At 42.8% G+C, this 19,591-nt stretch overlaps 2 protein-coding genes across 3 annotated transcripts in view; one reads left to right on the top strand and one right to left on the bottom strand.

Annotated features, from left to right (window-relative positions):
* The first annotated feature begins 1,221 nt into the window (after positions 1–1,221).
* On the top strand, positions 1,222–4,468 carry tm4sf4 (transmembrane 4 L six family member 4). Its single transcript, XM_066648105.1, has 5 exons — positions 1,222–1,468; positions 1,884–1,973; positions 2,411–2,550; positions 3,154–3,337; positions 4,038–4,468. The coding sequence occupies exons 1-5, from the start codon at positions 1,295–1,297 to the stop codon at positions 4,047–4,049; spliced, it is 600 nt and encodes a 199-aa protein (XP_066504202.1). The 5' UTR covers positions 1,222–1,294; the 3' UTR covers positions 4,050–4,468.
* A 2,997-nt stretch (positions 4,469–7,465) lies between these two features.
* The window catches only part of wwtr1 (WW domain containing transcription regulator 1), a 44,671-nt gene continuing 32,545 nt past the window's right edge, over positions 7,466–19,591 (bottom strand). Inside the window, exons 3-6 of one of the 2 annotated variants that reach the window (XM_066647901.1) lie at positions 15,596–15,855; positions 12,220–12,344; positions 11,051–11,163; positions 7,466–10,433 (exon numbers count right to left, since the gene is read on the bottom strand). In XM_066647901.1, coding sequence (XP_066503998.1) covers positions 10,252–10,433; positions 11,051–11,163; positions 12,220–12,344; positions 15,596–15,855 — 680 coding nt within the window. In that variant the 3' untranslated portion in view covers positions 7,466–10,251. Of the gene's footprint in view, positions 10,434–11,050; positions 11,164–12,219; positions 12,348–15,595; positions 15,856–19,591 lie in introns of both variants that reach the window. The other variant, XM_066647900.1, reaches the window with a different exon arrangement.

Below are 19,591 nucleotides of genomic sequence, written 5' to 3'. Positions count from 1 at the left end.
TCTACAGTTTACAAGTTCACTTCAACGCTACTCTTCTACCCTGACTCTGCCTTCTACCCGTCAACCTGTCCTGAATCGATTTGAGCGGTGTTTGATTCAGTAAGGCATTTTAAGACGTAAACTAAACCCTTTTATTAAAGTTCAAAAACCTCGACTTTCAGTGACTATTAACGTCAAAGTGAGATGGAGGCGCTTTAATTCATTATTGAAAGTATTATTACTGCTCTAATATGATATGAAACAACATTTTATTATTAATTACTGCTCTAAAATAACGATTTAAAGTGCACCTTCCCAAAAACAAGCACAAAAAAACACTAAGGTGAATTAGTATCTGTCACACTACACATTTAGACCTTTCTAAGTTGGAAGTGAGTGTGTCAATGTTACTTGAAGCAGAAGTGACGTGGGCCAACGGAAAAAAACAAAAAATCAGTCAAATCATGCACTTGAGTAAATGTAAGTTACTCAATACAAAACTACTGCACGTTAATTAGAGGTTTGACTGAAGTATGGGTTTAAAATAAAGTTATTAGCCGTATACATGTCCTACCTCGCACTCATTTTAGTTCCTGTACAGTACAAAGTCTGCTTACACAATACTGCAATAAATGAATGTGGTGTTAAGCAGTTCATAGGCTGTGACTAAATATAATCTACTGAAATCTGCTACATTCAGCAGAACACACCACTGACCCCATTGCCTGATGGATTAAATATATATAAATTGTTCTACATATCAATATGGCCAAGTTACGACATGTAAACCAAATTAGAACAATAATATTTGTTTTTAATTATTATTTCCTGTATTTCATGTAGGCCTAGACCTCACATGCATTTGGTGTTTATTCTGTACAGTTTAGTTTTCATATATTCATGTTTTAAGACTGTGTCAAAATCTTGTGAAGAGTGGACCAATAGAAATATACGAGATATGAGAATTAAGAGCTATGTCGTTAAAGGCTTTTTGAGTAAAGAGGTATCAAATCTGTCTTAAACTTGAGCTATGTGTCCACCAAAAACAATCCAGCAAAGCAGAGTGACCAATGAAAGGGCAGGGACATGGGGCAGTAGAACATTAACAGACAAGATCGTTGTCATAGAGCAACAAATGCTGTAAATCTCCCTTGGAAGCAGTGACATCATAGCGCCAAGGTATATATAAATATAAGCATTCCTCAGTTTTACACCAGAGCAGAGCTCAGGTACCTGCAGCTGGAGAAGGCCAAGGGACAGTACAGAGACTAGGACCAACTTGGATTTGTTTAATAGCTGGAAAAAAGACTGAGCCATGTGTTCTGGGGGCTTTGCAAAGTGCTTGGGGATCACTCTCATTCCTCTGGCTATTATTAGCTTCCTTTGCAACATTCTGCTGCTCTTCCCTGGAGGTAAACCTGCTGAAAAGAATGAGGACATCACAGACGAGGCCTGGTTCTTCGGAGGAATACTGGGTTCTGGCGTTCTGGTGAGTGTATTATGGAATGGCCTAAGGTTTTGTGCATTTGTATAATTAATGTGTGTAGTTTTTTGGCAGTCGCACGTATTCACAAACACTTATGATATAATTCAACTACAGAAGGAGGTTAATGCAGCATTAGACATCTTGGTGAATAATTATTATTGGAATAGGGTGGTGTTCCTTTCTGAGCAGGGAACTGAACCCTGTGATGAGGGCAGCAGAATTACACACTACACCGTAACAACCACCAACACCTTTCACACGTGGGGAGTGGGAAGCTGTTCAGAAAACAAGCCTGGTTTTCAGATGAAAATGTGGCACCACAGTCACAGCAAAGACGACGAGAGGATGTGTCTGAATAATGTAAAATTAAAATGATTATTGTAATGATATTTGTACATTTTTGTTATTGTTTTTAAAGATGATCTTCCCCGCGCTGGTTTTCTTGGGCCTGAAGAACAATGACTGCTGCGGCTGCTGTGGAAATGAGAGCTGTGGAAAAAGATTCGCGGTGAGAGCTCTCTCTATCTCTCTCACCTTGAAACACCCAGTTCCCATCTCACTCACTCACACACACACACACACACACACACAGAGCCCCCCAGCCACACTCAGAAAAACATCCAAGAATTCACTCTTCACAATATGCCTTTCAACAACTTATTAATACTTTTTTTTATTTATTCACACTTAATGCTAAAAGGTGTTTGAAAATGTTATGTGCTGGTCACATATTTTATTAATATGTATTAATTTATTTACATTATAAACACTCCACTAGTAAGAATGATAAAACTGCAGGTTCTGACACATGGATTAAGTCTAATCGCGGACTAAATAGCAGCGGCGATAAAGAATCTCCTTCGGAAATGCTGTTATTCCAAACCCGGAATACCATCAAAACCTGGCATTTTGTGGCTCATGTTCTGTTTCTGAATCTCTCTGCAGATGTTCTTCTCCATCATCTTTGCTGGAGTGGGGCTTCTGGGAGCTGGTTACTCCTTCATTGTGTCCGCAGTCGCCATCAACCGGGGACCGAAGTGTTTAGTAGCTTCAAACAACACATATATCTACCCCTTCCATGGCGGGTAGGTACTTTACTCTGAAGCTCTATTTATAAAAGCATTATTTTAAAGCCGTGTGTCTAGTGTATGTTCACACCCACAGCCAGAGGTTTGTTACTTGAGATGTTATTGAGGCTTGAGATAAACATCCTAGTACATATTTGAATAGCTGTCTTAAATTTAAGTTAAAATGTCATTTAGAATGTTTGATTTTAACAGATGCTTAAGGTATAAGTCACACATCATATACATATGAAATTATCTTTGTTCCTAAACAATTGCCAGGAATATGTTGGAAGTCATCTAAGCATCACCCGGATATAGTTTAAGTGGAGCATGGTCTCTTTAGGCCTCTGTATGGATGAGATGGCACTCCCTGTCCCCCATCACTCAGCATGATGCTAATCAACCTGGGAGTCCGTTAAGGAACACAGCAGAGTTTGTGGATTTAGTGTTTTACTCCAATTGGTAACATCATAAAATTAGACAAAAGAAAAAGAAAAAGAAACTGAACACAGTCATTAACATGCTTTAGACTGAGGCTGAAGATGACTGCCTTCTCTCTCTCTCTCTCTCTCTCTCTCTCTCTCTCTCTCTAAATGCCTCTGTTGTGTCCTCTTCCCTCAGTGACTATCTATCCAACAAAACGCTGTGGAGTGAGTGTTCTGGACCTGAAGATATCGTCACTTGGCATTTGACGCTGTTCTCCATGCTGCTGATCATAGGCCTGGTGCAGGTGGTGCTCTGTGGTTTCCAGGTCATCAACGGCTTGATCGGGACGATCTTTGGAGACTGCTGTGGTTGCTGTGGGGTGAGATAAAAAATCCTTTTAAAAATATTAATTTCTAGTTGTAAAGATCTAAAGAGAGAAATATGTACATAAGCCTTTGCCTTCCCTCCATCATATAGTATTGTGTACATAAAGTGTGTGGATACCCCTCCTGATTAGGGAACTCACCTACTTTAACCTGTGCACACAACTTGTATAATCTCAGTAATAAACAGAGCAGCTGCACATGAGCTTAAGTTCACCATGTAGTGGTAGAGGTAGAGGTAGGAACAGTGAAACGGTCTCCACTGGTGTCATGGAGCTCCGTCCAGCATTATTACCTCAGTAATGACCTCATTAGTGCATGTTGCTACCATCAGATCCTCACAGAAATGTTCCAATATCTACTCTAAAACCCTTATACTCTAAAAGTATAAGAGTGGAAGGTGTTACTTTAGAGAGAAAAAATAGGAGGCAGAGAAATCCCTCTTACAGAAGAATAGGTGAATGAGCAGGTGTCCACAGACATCTGGCCATAATGTGTTATTACACAGAACACTGAACAGAGGCATTCGATTTTTTGTCTGGAGGTATTTGTGTGCTAGATAGTGCTGGTTTATCATTAACAGTCATGGCTAAATAAACAGTGATAGGACATCCATCCATTTATAAAAGAACATGGCCTCAGCTAACCGTTTACAAAAGCTTCAATGACATTAAACATCTGTCTTTTCTTCCACAGGGTGGAGATTAAAGGCAGCAGAAGGCAGGACGAGATTTACCATGAGAATAATTGATTAATAGTAATAACACAGAATGGTTGTTTTCTATTTTGCTACTGTCTATTTATACTGTTTACAGTTCTCATTCTCACAGCTGGCAGTGTGTATCTCTTGCCTGAAGGCAGGGCTTATGAAGGCGATAGAGAGTGTGATATTTATTTCAAATGTTTCACAGATTAGATGTCATCATTTTGAAAAGGCTGTTTTTTTTTTTTGTTGTTTGTTTGTATGTTAGCGTTTGCTTATTTAGCAGATTATAGAATTATAGATCTTTTTACACAGCACCCTCTGCAATTTATATTAATATAATGTGACAATTATACTTTTATATATGTTTGAAAACTCCAGGCAAGACACAAGTGAATAGTCACATTTTATAAAATAAAATAAATATCACAATTAATCTTTGCGTATTCATTCATCTTCTGTAACTGCTTCATCCTGATTAGGGTCACAGTAGTTCCAGAGACTAGCTGAGAACATTGGGCACAGGGTTGAAACAAACCCCGCCCAGAACACCAGTCCATCACAGGGCATATCTTTTACTGGTGTTTACTGATATTCTTAGAAATATTTCAGAGCAGAGCTGAACTCACGCTCTGGGTGTGGTCCACTTCTCTCTGCATCTCAGAAGCACATCGCTGGCCAGTGCACACTTGCATCTGTTGGTCACATCTCCTCTAACAGACTGAACTGTCCAGGGGTATTGTGTTAGCATCAGTTCAAAAAGAGTTGGTGGCTGATTTCCCGTTCTGGACGAAGCATGTGCTTGTTTTACCGTCTCAAGCTGGTGATGTGTGATCAGGCGGGTGCTATTTTTATTTTTATTAAATTAATAAAATTTAATTAAAAGAGAAAACATTAAGCAATGATTTTTAATGTATTGTGGGTCATTTCAACTACAAAATAAATCCAGGTATGTGCACAGTCAATTAGTCCAATAATTTAAAAAATGTAAGAACAAAATTAATCAAACCTGCCTTTCCCAGTGATCACAAACCAAACAGCAATTGTGCAAAACATGCAGCTCGTGAATAGAAATAAAACATATTTTGATATTACAGTTCTGTTCACTGAATGAGCTTTGCAGCATGTGAAACATGGTGGTGGTAGTGTTGTGAGTGGGCGGAGCTTGGGCTTTAATAAGTCTTGGAATGTGCAGTTCTAGAAAATACACAGAAAAGACACAAAGATAAACTTTAATACAGCACCAAATGAAACAGGAGTATTAGTTAAATATAGAAGTGGCCTCTGTTGAAGAAAAACAGGAAACAGTACTGACAGAGAAGAGAAAAGAGATACAGGATGTGACTGTCCCTTTGGGGATTCCTCAGAGGCCTGGAATCTGTTGAAAACATCATGATCAACGCTAGAATACTGCAGCTACAAAAGGAGTACTCAACTCTGTTCAAAAGTATTAAACATGGTTTATAAAAGCTCACATGCACTGGTTTAAACTGCATTAACTGAATTACTCCAGTAATCAAACTCCAGTAACTGAATTACTGGAGCTGTTGTTTGCTGTTGCACTAATGGTTATATCATTTTAAAACTTTGTTCCATGCTATTCGTATCATTAAACAAGACACTGCTATTCAGGTACATTGACTGGGTAAACACTAACCTTTCCTTGTACAGAGTATCCTTTGTGCTGCTGTTTTATTATTTGCTTTACAAGGCAATGAAGTTCCTCTTTATGTCTGAGGCACGGGACCAGGACACACAGCAAAGAAGTATGTGGTTTTCACAAAGAAGTATATGGTTCCTGAAATCAACTCTGGATTATCAGAACGCACTGTGAATTTATGGCTACATCCAAAAGCTTGTAGACACTTTTTACTAGTGAGGGCTTTCCATATCCATTGCTGACACTGTGCACCCAACAGTCTCCTAGAGGGGTATAAATATCCCAATAATGGACGTTAAGAGCAGTCCAACTGTATTTTCTAGTGTGTTGTAATGCATTCAGTGGTTAAATTAGAGAGGAATTCCCTAATAGCAAGAAGACAATAGACCACGGTTGGTCCACTGAGGGCAAAACTGGAGGTCCACTGGCATTTTCTACAAAGTTCTCTGGGCCAGTTGGCACTTTTCCATTCTCAGTCCAATTTATCAATTTTTCCTCGTTGCCGTCTTGTTTTTCTTTGTAAATTAGATTAGTAAGTAATTTTTATCCAGCATGTTAACATTTTCAGCATAATCATTTTATATGAGGCCCACTACTCATTATCATGTCTCTCATAGTTGTTGATAATATTTGTATTAGTTTATTTTCCTGAATAAAAATCAATAAGAATTTAAAATGTCTTTCTTATTATATTTTTTCCATTTAAGACGTACAGAAGTGTATATTGATATAACTCAATTCCACGTGTTAATTTCAATTATATATCTTTACATACGCTTAATATCTTCCACCTCTTCTTTTAGTATAAAACAAGTAACTATTTGAATTTAAAATCTGTTTAAGGATATATTATTATTTATATATTTTGAACACAGGACATTAATCCGAGTGGTAGATGGTGGGCCGACAGTGGTCTAGTCAGTGGAGTACTGACATTTTTAAGCCAGTGCATTGATATGCTGTTTTATTATAACCCAAAACGAATCACCCAGAACTAATGGTCCAATTTGGGTACCTGACATCACTAATGTTTGTGTGGCCAAATGCCATCAGAGCCTTACAGCAATGTTTCAACATCTAGTACAAAGCCTTTCCTAAAGGTATAGAAGCTGTTATTACAGCTGGAGGGACACATTTTCAATGAATTCCCTTTATTTAAAATAAAAACAGTGGGTGAGGTGTCTACAAACTTTTGGTATTATGGTCGACTTTGACTCTTAGGAGTAAGAGGACAGAGAGGGACTTAATGTCTGAATAAAGCCTATGAATGTCATGAGACAAATATAACTTTATGGCCATTTCTGGCTAACAAGGGTTTCACTTTATGATAGTCTTCAAAATGGCGGGTGGGTTCTTGTTCTTCGCTGGTGTGTGGTTGTGCCGCCCTCTCGCGGCGAGCAGCAGAATAGCAAGCACTTTCTACTCTCATGGGAAGATAAAACAATTAAGATTGAAACATTTCTGTGACGATTTGATGGCTTTCAGAAAGAAAAGTTTTATTTGAGGATAGGTGCTGATGTTGGAAGACGTTTTGGATCACAAACACCATTCCAACTCATTTCTAATTTGCTAGATTGAGCACTGTAACTCCACCTCTCTCGCCGCTGCTTGGCGTTAAGCCTGGTGACCTTAGGCTCTTTCATTTCACACTTTTCCAGACAGATTAGACAAGCAGTTAAAAAAAAACAATGTCCATAATCGGAGCATGTGAATGTACACTAGAAGCACCAAAGTATTGGAAACTTGACAATAATTTGTGGCAACACCGCTTTATTCAATTTTTTTGTTTTGTTCAACAAGTTACATTTTCAGAGATTGCTTTGTGAGGTTATATTTCTTTAGATCTTCTCCGTATCTGCCCTGCATGTAAGTAAACAATCATTCAGTTTGTGTGTGTTTTCCAAGCCTAACAGCATGCTTCTGACATCCACAAACCCTGAAATCTAACAAGCACAACTCCCCCCGCCCCCCTCTTGCTCCTGTTGCTAAGCAGTGTGCTACACAACTGTGCCCTATATAATGCTACAGAGAACTGCCCTTTCCATACCACTCAATAAACTAGTCAAAAAAACAAGGTCCCCCACACTACATCGCATCGCATCCCATCCCACGAGCTCACAGACTGCGGCTGATTCATATTCTTCTGTCCACTTTATAAAATAAATGTGGTAAACCTTTACTATAGTTCATGGTTCATGAGTCTACACAACCCTGACAAAGCTACGTAAACATGGCACGTGCCAGCTGTCATCACCCTTTGTAGCAGCCTCCATGACACTACACATTGGTATTAGCCGTTGTAGATGCTGAGGAAACACTAAGTCACTACTGACACCTACTGGCCTAGATGCAGCAGAGATTCTGTACTTCTAAACATGGCCGCCCCTAAGCGGCTCTGTGGAGCATAAACTGGTTCGTTCATAGACTACAAAGCAAATTGTTTCTATGCCTCATGTATGCTGGACACACTGTAAAGTGTAACAATAATAAATGACCTTTTCATAAATATTGGTGGAATATAGGGATTGTGTAGATTCACGAACACTGACCAACAGTAAAGTGTTACCAAAATCTTATTGCTCAATGTATTGCTTAAACATGCGTAAATGATCTAATGCAAATACTATACTCACTTTCCAAACCTCTGAACAGTGACCAGTGCCATGTCCTGCACCACGACGCTCTAGCTTTCAACAGCCCTGAAATAACAGCTCATTACATACAACAAACAACAAGCAGCCACTCAGCAGCTGCTCTTTGTGGCTATGAAGGAGCTTAAACTGCTTAGCTGTAGTCTATATATTCAGCCTTGTTTTCAGAGAGCGGTGCTACAGGAAGAAAACTAAAACCCTATGCCATCTCACTCTCCTTCTTCTCTTTTCCTCTTACAGCTGTGAGACTCTGAAGAAAGTGGTCATCTGGGTTCAGCATGTGGTCACTCTTTTCTCCCAGGACTTAACCGTTCGATCCTTTCTGAAGGACGTCATGAGCTCAGTTTGACCTACAGTTACTCCCACCTTTAATAACTCACCAGCCTTCCTTCTCCCCCTCGTTCAAGCCCTCGCAAATTCACCTCTCCTCTGCCACGCCCCCCCCCCTCCTACCCCCACCCCCACCACTGTCACCAGTATACAAAATAACCATATGCTGCTTAGTCACTATACGGTGGGTCTATACACCACCTACGCTAGGAAGAGCAAACGATTCATTTAAAATCCAATACAAAAATATTAGGCTGATATAGAAAAAAACTAAATAAAGTCAGTGGATTTCAGCTGGGCTTAAGAAATAAAGCAAGATCGAGTGTTCACCCATGCTCATCCAGTTTGAGTGTGTGTTTAAAATGTATTTCTCGCCAAAACACAGGCACCGTAATCTCTGGCTTCAGAAAATACTTGTGTGTTTGTTGCATATTCCCTGCAGGTACGATGAGAAAGCAGAGGGCAGTCGCATCCCGCAGAAAAGCATCCCAAAGCCTCACAGTGTGCTGAAGAAGCACAGAGTGGGAAGCTTAACTTCAACATTTCAGAACTAACTCAATCCATCACTGATTTGTAGTGCTTTGAAATTTCAATTTCATAAAAAAAATTCCTAAAACTCTATTTTTAAAAAATCATAGCTTTTGATAAATACTAAAAATGCAATCTTTATATCAAAAAGTCAAAAAATGCACTAGATGTCAAGGGACACATCTAGAGGAATTTACAGTAAAAAAAAAAAAAAAGAATACTGTAGCAGTACATAAAAAGTACATGGTATAAAATGTATGTCTACAAACGCACACTGTCGCGTCTCAGAGGCGCGAGCTTACGTGATGCTAACTGGAATTAGCTGGAGTACAAACCTGTAAATGCTTCACATAGAATCTGAACTGACTACAGACAACTTAAAGCTTTGAGAGTTGTGCTGGATACAGTAGGAAATATATTTGGTATCCGTGAAGGTGAGAAATCTAACTTTGTTCGTAAGGCCGCTCTCAGTTCAACAGCAAAACCTCGGCTGCTTGACATCATCGAAGCTAACGCTGTCTCCATCTTACTGTCCCCAGTGGAGACACTGGCTCCCTCTGCTGGTGGCTGGGAATCCTCCCTGTGTCAATCACAACAACACAGACACTAATAGCCACTTTGACTTGGTGAATGTCCTCACTGCTCAGTCAGGCCCTTAGACAGAGGAATGACATACCTTTGATCGACCTACACACGGTGGAGGTAAACATCTAATCTATGCTACAGTATATACAAAATGATCTGTCTTTGATCCTTTGACCTCACACTAATTTGATTGACGTATGCTCATATTTTCTTTGTTCTTAGGCTGAACACTTTGGTTTCAATTGTCCTCTTTGCTCAATAATAAAATTAATCAAAGAAATAAAAAAGAGGAGGAGAGTGACCAGGAGTGGTCAATAAAAATGGAGCAAAAGAGACACGTTACAAACACAGAGCTGGGAGAGACTGACTGAACAAATGAAAATCCAGAAAAGAAGCACCAAGGTGCTCAAAGTCTTAAGCCTCTCCTCGGCCTCTCCTCGGCCCCCCGCAGCTCTAGAGCCAGGTGAGAAACGGCTCGTTCTTGTTCAGCACGGACTCCATGTCGTTGAGGATGGGCATGAGGTCAGTGCCCTCCAGAGTGCCCAGGTCCACGTTGGTGCCGGGCATGGAGTCCAGGAAGTCGGGGAAGCGGCTCTGCTGAGAAACGTTCATGTTGACTGGCACCATGCTGTCTCCTGCACACACAGACAGTTCGGTTAGTCTCACGTGTCCTTGAAGGCTGCTTTTGCTTGGAGACATTATGGAATGTTAAAGACATCCAAATATTCATAACATCTATTACAAAGCATTCATAACAACAAAAGGCATGTGACCCTGCAGTCAGCACTGCTTTGATTAAAGGAACACTGAGTTCAGTGCAATGTGTCAGTCACATTTACAGCACGTTCCTGAAAATCAAGGGGAGGTTTACTTCCCACCTCCAAAAGTTACATAGTGCAGATTCTGTAGTGCAGAGGCTCCATTCTCCCTATTACGGCTCAGTGGAGCATCACTAAAATTTAAGTTATATTTTTTATTATAAACATATTAACTAATGTTGCTTTACGTCTGATTTGCTTTTATATATGTTTTAATGTTATATAGTTAATGCCAGTTGAACCAGGATTAATTAGGGCTCAACGTGATGGAGGAGACCATTAACAGCCGAGCTACAGAGGTCTGTTTCACCAGGATATAACATTGCAAATAATGAACCAGGTGTATTAGGGGTTGGAACAGAACTCAACAGGGGAGTCATCACCAAGACCAAACCTGGGCATAAAACATATGGGTATAAACACTTGACACCTACCTGTGTCCATCTCCTCCATGTTGTTGAGGAAGTCCTCAGGAGTCGTGGGGATGCTGTAGCAGCCCAGGCCCAGGCCACTGTCTGTGCTCTGCTCACGGGAGTGGTATGGTCCACTGTGGAGGAGAAAAAAAAACAAAAATAAACACAGAGACACTCAGAGTCATAATTCTCATACCCAGAGGACCTCTGCCAACTCCTCCACTGAGAAGCTTCAAACACAACCAGCCCTTCAGCATTTCTGCCAAGTCCCGTCAAGAGTTAAAACAAACTGGAACCTGGCCACCGTTTCCCAGACACTGCCCGGTGCCAGGCCAAGAAAGAGGCCAGTGTGCAGCGGGGCAGAGGGACGGTCCACTGGTTTAGAGCCACATGAAATAAACCAGGCTCAGCACTTGGTCTGAACGAGAGGCTTTACAGGAAGCCGAGGGTTTGCTCTGGAGCTCTGGAGCTTTAAACACCCTCCGAGGGCAGGCGAGAAGATCTGGGTTTGATTAACAACCCAAATAGACACTTGCTTTAACGAGCACTGAGTTAATGACAACGTCTAGCAGAAGGGGAACAATGGAGAACCACAGAATTGTGTACTGAGGGATTATAGTGTTGAAGAAGGGGATCTACTTCTTATTTAAACAACTGGCCTTAAGGTTAGAGAAGTGGGCTCAGGACTGGGAGGTCACTGGTTCGATCCGATCGAGCGTCAGGAAATGGGGGCAGGGGAATGAAGGAAGAGCTCTGTCTCCCTCCGCACTCAGAGTTAATGCGGCTTTCATCAAGGCACCTAATCCCCAACTGCTCCCTGGGTGCTGGCCTGGCTGCCCACCTCTACAGGTGTGTGTGTGTGTGTGTGTGTGTGTGTGTGTTTAGTGCCCCTAGTGCACTAATGTGTGTTCACAGCCACTGATGGGTAAAATACGGAGGCACAGCTTTCACTGTAGTGCTGTGCAACGACAAAAACGATTCCTCAACTCAAGAAGCATCCAGGAGTTTCAGGATATCATCACTGATGTGTCCGGTGTCACTAGATAAGACATTTCCAAACAAAACATCCGCATTTGGGAACGCTCATTCCATTCCTGTTCATCGCATTGTTGGTCAGTTCCAGTGTTTTAAGCGAATAAGAGGATCTAACAAAGATCCACAGACATAACGAGAGGTAAACAAGGGCTTGCCTGTTGAGGAAGGGGTCCGAGCCACTGGTGGGCATGGAGCCTTGGTTCATCTGAGCTGAATTGATGGCAGGGGCCACAGGTGCCATATTGTCCGAGTCCATGGGCATCTGGCTGCAGAGCGCCACCTCCTGGGGGAAAATAAACACTGTAACCTGGTCGAAAAACATTGCATGTCATTGCATGATTTTTTTAGGAATCTGACCCAGACTTTAAACAGAACACAAGATCGATCCTAGCCCCGTGTCTTTACAATTCACATCTCTCCACGTAATTATTAATAATTCACAAACCTAAGGTCCTATAGTGTAGTACAGGCCATCAACAATTTATGTTAAGAAATGTACGGCCCTTACAAACCCCACACTACCAGACGGCCTTGTGAAGGGAAGCAGCAGAAAGAAAACACAGAGCCATCTGCTGACGATGGTGTGATATTTCACAGAAAACTTTATTAAATAAACAAGCTCAGAGCCCAAAGGCGTCTAACGCTGTGAAAGCACACAATGATGACAGTACGTTTCTCAGATATCCAGAGACAGACCCTGCAGCTTGCAGGGGGTTTCAGCCGATCGCTCCAGAGGGAGATCAGTTTCGTGTGTGTGTGTGTGTATGTGTCTGCAGGTAACAGGATCTCTCTCCCACCTTGGGCTGAGAGTCTGGCTCACTCAGGGCAGGTATACAGCAGTTCGATGGAGGTTAGAGTAAAGGCTTTTGTGCAGAGCTGTGTGATCAAAGGGATGCACAGTGATGCCCTACTGTCCCGATTCCTCATCAGCTCATATCCAACAGCGCTCGTGTACTATGTAGACTAAAGTTTGTAAACACCTGCTCGTCCAGCATTCCCTTTGCTGCAGATGGCTTTACACCGGATTCTAGAACATTTACGTGAGGGATTCAAGAACACCAGCAAGTTCTTGGGGGGTTTATACCCCTCTATCCCACATGTGGCATTGGGTATGGTGACCTTAGATTCATATGCAGCTGCTGGACAGTGTACCATTTCAGCACATGCTGTCCTATGAAGAATATACTGGGTGTACACTGAACACTGCGTCACATGAATTCATATTTAAGGGTGTCTACATAGATTTGAACACTGTGATTGTACAGGTGTCGGATACAGACCGGCTGTACAGCAGCCGTGATTGAGAACATGTGGGTGTTGTATGGCACCCTGGGAGGTTTTGATACGACTTCACATTTTAAGGCGCAGTCCCACAGCAGGAATCTACCAACGCCAAAAGCTGACCCGACTGGACTGGTTCTGTTTTCACTGGTACTCACATTTGCTTTTTTATTTTTATATATATCTCTGTCTCTCTCCCACCAGTCTTTGTCTTTTCTCCTCTGTCTTGATCCCTTTTCTCCTTGTCTCTTGCTTCCCCATCCCTCTCATACTTCTTTATCTCTTCACTTATTCTCACTCCCCCTCATTCCCTCTTCCTCCCTCCATCAGTCTCCTTGTCTCTATCACTCCACTCTTTGCATTTAATCTCTCTCTCCCTCCCCATCTACACTCTCCCTTCCTCCCTTCCTCATTCGCTCCCTCCCTTCATCTCTCATTCTCTCTCTCTCTTTCACCATCTACTTTTCCATTTCCCCATTTCTCTCTCCCGTTCCTTCTTTATTTCCCCTTCTTTCTGTATGCTCCACTCTCATTCTCTACATCTACTTCTCCTTCCCTCTCTCTCACTCTCCTTCTACTACTCCCTGGTTCTCCTTCTTTTCACAGGTGGGAAGGTTCTCTGTCTAAAGATCATCTTTGGTGTAGCACTCAGAAAAACACTCCCCAGCTCTTCTGGGCGAGCTACACGTCTCCGGTGTGAGTTAACACTCCAGCAGCTCACAGGCGGCCACCCTGGCAGGCCTTTCCTAAACAGTGCTGCTGACGAATTACTGAAGCTCAGTGTAAACAGTCTTCGTGTAAATCTGCCTCGTCTCTGATGTGCTCTGTGCACCAGGTGCGGAGAGTAGAAGATGTGGCAACACTTGGATGGTGTCTTTTTTGGCAGCAAACTGATTTTGCATTAACTATCAATCAGCGCTGTTTGACAAGCATCAGCTTCTAGTGCTACAGGGTTATCACACGAACAAACAGATGATCAGAGGAGTCCTAGCGACAGCTACACGTTTCTACAGCATTGAAACTGTATACTGATGTGTTCTCAGCAACATCTGCTTAATCAACTGTCTACTAATCAGCAACTAAGAGAAATAGGAGCCCAAAATACACAGATTAGCCATAACATTAAAATCACCTCCTTGTTCCTACACACTCTCGTCTGTTTTCTCAGCTCCACTGATCACACAGGAGCTTTCTCCCTGTTCTTCAATGCTCAGGACCCCCAGAGGACCATTCAGGTGGCGACTAACTCTAAGCACAGCTGACACACACCTTGAGGGTGTTATATAATGTTGGTTATTTAATGTTTTGGCTGATTGTGTATATGCACTTTATGTCTAGTGTGTGTGGACAAAAATGATCATCCAAATGAAGTGCCACTAAAAAATTATTTTAAAAAATGCACTCACATCCAGACCACCAGGGGGCAACACAATGGATTACGCAACCCCTCCAGTCAGCCTGCTTCCCAGCAGAAAGTTAACACAAACAAGGCCCTTTTTCAGAGCAGGACTCATGAACTTTGTCAGGATCCTGTGAGAGAGACACTGTCTGCGCTGTGAGGCACGAGTGTGAGCGAGCGAGGGAGTGAGGGAGCGAGGGAGGAGAGGAGGGCAGAGGAAAGGAGAGATGAGTAATCGAGCGATTGCGATTATCCCTCTCCTGTCCCTAGCTGTATAAACAGAGGACAGACTTGGACAGGAAGAGCCCAGAGCACACAGCAGAGGGGAAGCGCTGACTCTCCAAACAAAAAGCATGTGGCTTTTATTGGATGGGGCTCTGTGTTTTTCCCCATCGCTCTGTAAACCACTCCCTTTCCAGGCACTCTGCGCTGCCTGATAACAGGGAGTTGGAGTGTGTTAAGTGCACACAAAGATATACACTCACACAGACGCAAACAGGGACACACACACACGCAGAAAAACAGACACACACAGAGGCTACTCCTGAGAAATGAGTAAAGGGAGATGCAACATCTTACTTCATATATATATATATATATATATATATATATATATATATATATATATATATATATATATATATATATATATATATGTGTGTGTGTGTGTGTGTGTGTGTGTTTATATAAAAACCTGCTTTAGCCAGTTTTACCCTAGAAAGTGTTAAGACGACTACTGCTGTTTGGAATAAGCCTAGGCCAGTGTTATTGAACATGTATAAGTTTGGGGTTAAGACCCCGTTAAAGGAGGCCCCTGTTTTCATTCCTGAATCTTGTAAATGCATCTTCACCTGTCTCATGAGCTCCTCCTGCCTCCTCTGGATGCGCTCTCTCTCCAGCTGGATGCGCTGGAGCCTCATCTTCTGCTGGTGCTGCTGCTGGGCACTCAGGGAGCTGGCCATGTTCATGATGCCCGGCTGAGCGCTCTGCTGCTGAGGGATGGAGCCAGTGGAGCTCAGGGTCTGAGGCTGGGGCTGGGGTTGGGGCTGGGGCTGTTGCTGCTGCTGCTGGTGTTGAGCGTGCTGGAGGTGCTGCTGACGCTGGGACATCACTGAGGAGACACAAAAACATCAGCCTTTACACAGGGTTTTGAGGCATGGACAAACGCCTGAATCGAGTCAGAGTGGTAGTTATGAGATCTGAAGTCAGAGTCATAAGATCTGACCACCCACCCATTCTCAATTTAGCCTTAAACCTCAGATCTCAGTTCGACTCGGACTTCAGGTCTCGTGGCTCCTACCTCTGCTGAAGACTTCAAAGGAGGTTTTAAGAAACTGGCCACAAGATTTGGCTCACACTGTCCTTACAACCAGGAGAATCCCTTAGGTCTGGAGAGAACGTGGTCACAAACAGTGAGAGATGACCCATAGATGACCCGAGGCAGCGACTCACACACACACAGAGACACATAAGCACTCGGAGACGACTCCCAGACACCGTCAGCACAGGAGTGTTTACTGTTATAGATGACGCAAAGCTCTCCTTCAGACTCTTCTCTCTCTCTCTCTCTCTCTCTCTCTCTCTCTCCCTCCCTCCCTCTCTCATAGAGGAGACACAGTCCAGCATGCAGCTCTGCTCTCCCACACAAACTGCGAGTACACTTATTCTAAACAGCACTGCAGAAGTGAAGGCCCAGAGTTAAAGCACTGACCTCAGTACAGTGTAGTAATACACACATACTACACACGCTGAGTAGTAGTCACCAGTAAATCAGCAGTAAAAGTTTCCATGTTGTGGTATGTTAATGGTTAAAGGTGGGTGTGGCAGATCTAATGCAGACATCAGTGCCGATGTATTAAAATTCCTAAATATACCTTTAAGCGCAATATAAATACAGGAAGTTCAGTGGTCATGCTGTTTTCTTTCAGGGTGACTATTGATTTTACAAAATTCACAAATTAAAATCAGGCATCTCATATACCATCAGAGTTCTAATGGAGAATGTTCGTATTAATGCATCACTGCATAATAACCAGTGCGTTTGTCAATTGTTAAAAACAGGAAACAGCAGTTTCAGCTCTACGGCAGGGTTCTTTACTGAAGGATGCACTGTAAAACTGTAGGAAACATAGTAATCTCTGTCAGCACGGGGAGTGTTTAACAAGCTTCCAATATCTGCTTTTAATCTAGAAGACTGGGAAATATTCCAGTGAATATTCCCCTTCCAATTATTTATTTATTATTTTCATTTACATCCCAAAGTGAAGGCCCAGCTCTTGAAGTCATGGTGCGCCACTGATAACTGACAACAACGCACTGATATCAATACAGCAGCCCTCTGATCGTCTCTGAACAGATGGTGAGGAACGGCCACATACTACAAAGACAACGTTTAATAACGGGACGCAGACCTGCGGAAGAAGGCAGATCCCCCAAGCTGAGCATTAGAGGATTCTATCCAGTCACTAAAGCACTTGATTTATTCAGATATCACATGCACAGCTCCCTCAGGAACCTCACCCCACATGAAGTTTATTTTTCATTGACTAATAAGGCATGGTTATTATTCAGAAAGTAAGGGATCTCTCCACCCAGAGGAGCGTCCAGTGGAAGGTATTTACATTAGAGATTTTGTCTGGAGCCACAGTTCATACAAAGAGCAGTCCATGTCTCAGTGTCTGTGTGTGGTGTGTTTATCTGTTGTGTAAACTGCTCACACATGGAGAAGGCATTCCTGTGAAAGACAGATGTGCACAGGGCTGGCGATGAGACGGTGCATAACAGCAGCAGCTCTTGGAGGCAAGCTGTGGCTCTGAATTTGATCGTTGGTGATGCCAACGCTATGGCCCTTCCTTTCTATAATTGCTCTTAGTTAACTTAACCAAGCCGGCAGGTTAGTGTTCTCCTGCAGGTGTGTGGAGATCAAATGACCTTTAAGCAGCAGTTTCAGGAAGAAACGTTTGCTGCCTTCACCCTCCCAGCCTGGTGGCAATGTGAGACTGGGGGGGACAAGGCTGAAGGGTAGAACTGGCAGTGATTAAATTGGAGGTACATTTTGGTAAATGTTTTTTTTTATTAAATCACAGCATGGGCTGCCTCTAGCTCCATACTGGCAGCATGTTGAGCAGATGCATAAGTTCCAGCGCTTTTTCCAATCTGATGGGCAGGCTGGCCTCCAGGACTCAAACCTTTGGTGCAGAATTCAGACAGACAAATGAACTTTCCACCTTAACTTTCTCCAAGATTTCTCCAGTTTGGATTCTGAGGGAAGAGCCAGCAGCTCAGAGGTGGGGTGGGGGAGAGCTGGTTGTTTTCATGGAGTGGAGGATGAGCAGGAGAAGGAGGTGAAAAAAAATATGTGTGTGTGTGTGTGTGTTCTCTCCCCTTGTGCACTGCAGTTCTACTATAAATGGTTTTCTTCGGGGGAGGCTTACATAATGCACCCAACAGCTGCTTGAAAATGACACATGAACTGGCTCTTCACCAATTTTCTCCTTAGACTAAATGTTATCATCCCTCGTGACTGAGGAAAACCTTTTCGACCTGGGGTTAATGCTACTAGGTCCTGGAGAAGATGGCAAGGTAATTCATTATCCATTTAAACACTATTGGTCACTAGTGGTCATTCACTCCTCAGTCAAGGGTCAGGAAGTCAACCGACACAAACTGAGCACATCGCTAACATAATCCCCATAGAAACAAATCAAACTAATTGGGATATTCGTATTCCACCACGCTCAGTGCCAAGCTTGGGCTACAGGGATATAAAGCGCCCCCAGCACCGGGTTCTCGCGATGAGTTGGAGTAGAGTTGGTGATGGTGGCTCCTCTGATCTAAAAACTGTTTACGAAAGTTTGGCTGTTCTTCAGTCGCATTCAAGAGTTTTAAGGCTGATTTTTCTAAACAAAGATAATCTGGCACCTCAAACTTTAAATAAGGCAAGCTTTTATGGAAACAAAGAGGGCTTATGTGCTCTTAAAAAAGGAATTGTTCATAATAATGAGGCGTGGGATTCACAATCAGGTCAGGGGTGAGGACAGAGCGAGAGAGAGAGAGAGAGAAAGAGAGAAGGCATCACACCCTGTTTTGAGTTCATCTCAAGGGCAGTTCACACAAGATAAGAGATGAAAAAGAATGTGCGGAGTACTTTTGACAGGCATTAACGCTGTTCACCTTTTCTCATGCATGCTTTCGTTCCAGCAGTCTTCGCTTCCCCTAAACTCTGCCAAACTTATAATAAAAAACAACAACAACAAACAAACAGAAGAATCCAAAACAAAACCCGCACACAAAGGTGAAACGTGCTCGACAGTAGCACAACAGAGTTAGACTCAACTTCTAATGCACACACTCTCACTCACAACAACACACTAGTGACCGAGGCAGTGAACATACAGCAGTTCGGAGTTACGCTCCATGATCAAGGGCACTTCAGCCATGTTTGTTGAAGGAGGAGAAAGCACTGTTCATTCCTGTCGGGTTAAACTTAATGCCACGTCTGCCCCCTACCGATATTACAGCGGGGACTGTCAGACAGAACCAAGCGGACAGTGGTCTCCTCCAAGTGTCAGCTCTAAAGGAGCAGGAGCCGGCCTTCATTCGGAGGATAAAAGAAGTGCTAGACTTCAGCCTCCTAGCCTGGTATCATAATGCGATCGGGGGGAGTTTGTGCCAATGGGAGGAACGTGTGTGAGACATCCCATTGGCGAGAATGGGAGTGAATGTAAACACACCCAGTGAAGTGTGTGTCTCGCTCGTGTTTTCCCCACCAGTGTGCACATCCAGCAGAGCTCAGCCCAACAGATGGCAAGGGGCTGTAGCTCTGTACCAGCTCTTCAGCACACCCT

The sequence above is a fragment of the Hoplias malabaricus genome, chromosome 16, assembly GCF_029633855.1.
Source record: "Hoplias malabaricus isolate fHopMal1 chromosome 16, fHopMal1.hap1, whole genome shotgun sequence".
NCBI classification, from domain to species: Eukaryota; Metazoa; Chordata; class Actinopteri; order Characiformes; family Erythrinidae; genus Hoplias; species Hoplias malabaricus.
Note: the sequence above shows the minus strand (reverse complement) of the source record. Positions and strands in the feature narration are given on the sequence as shown.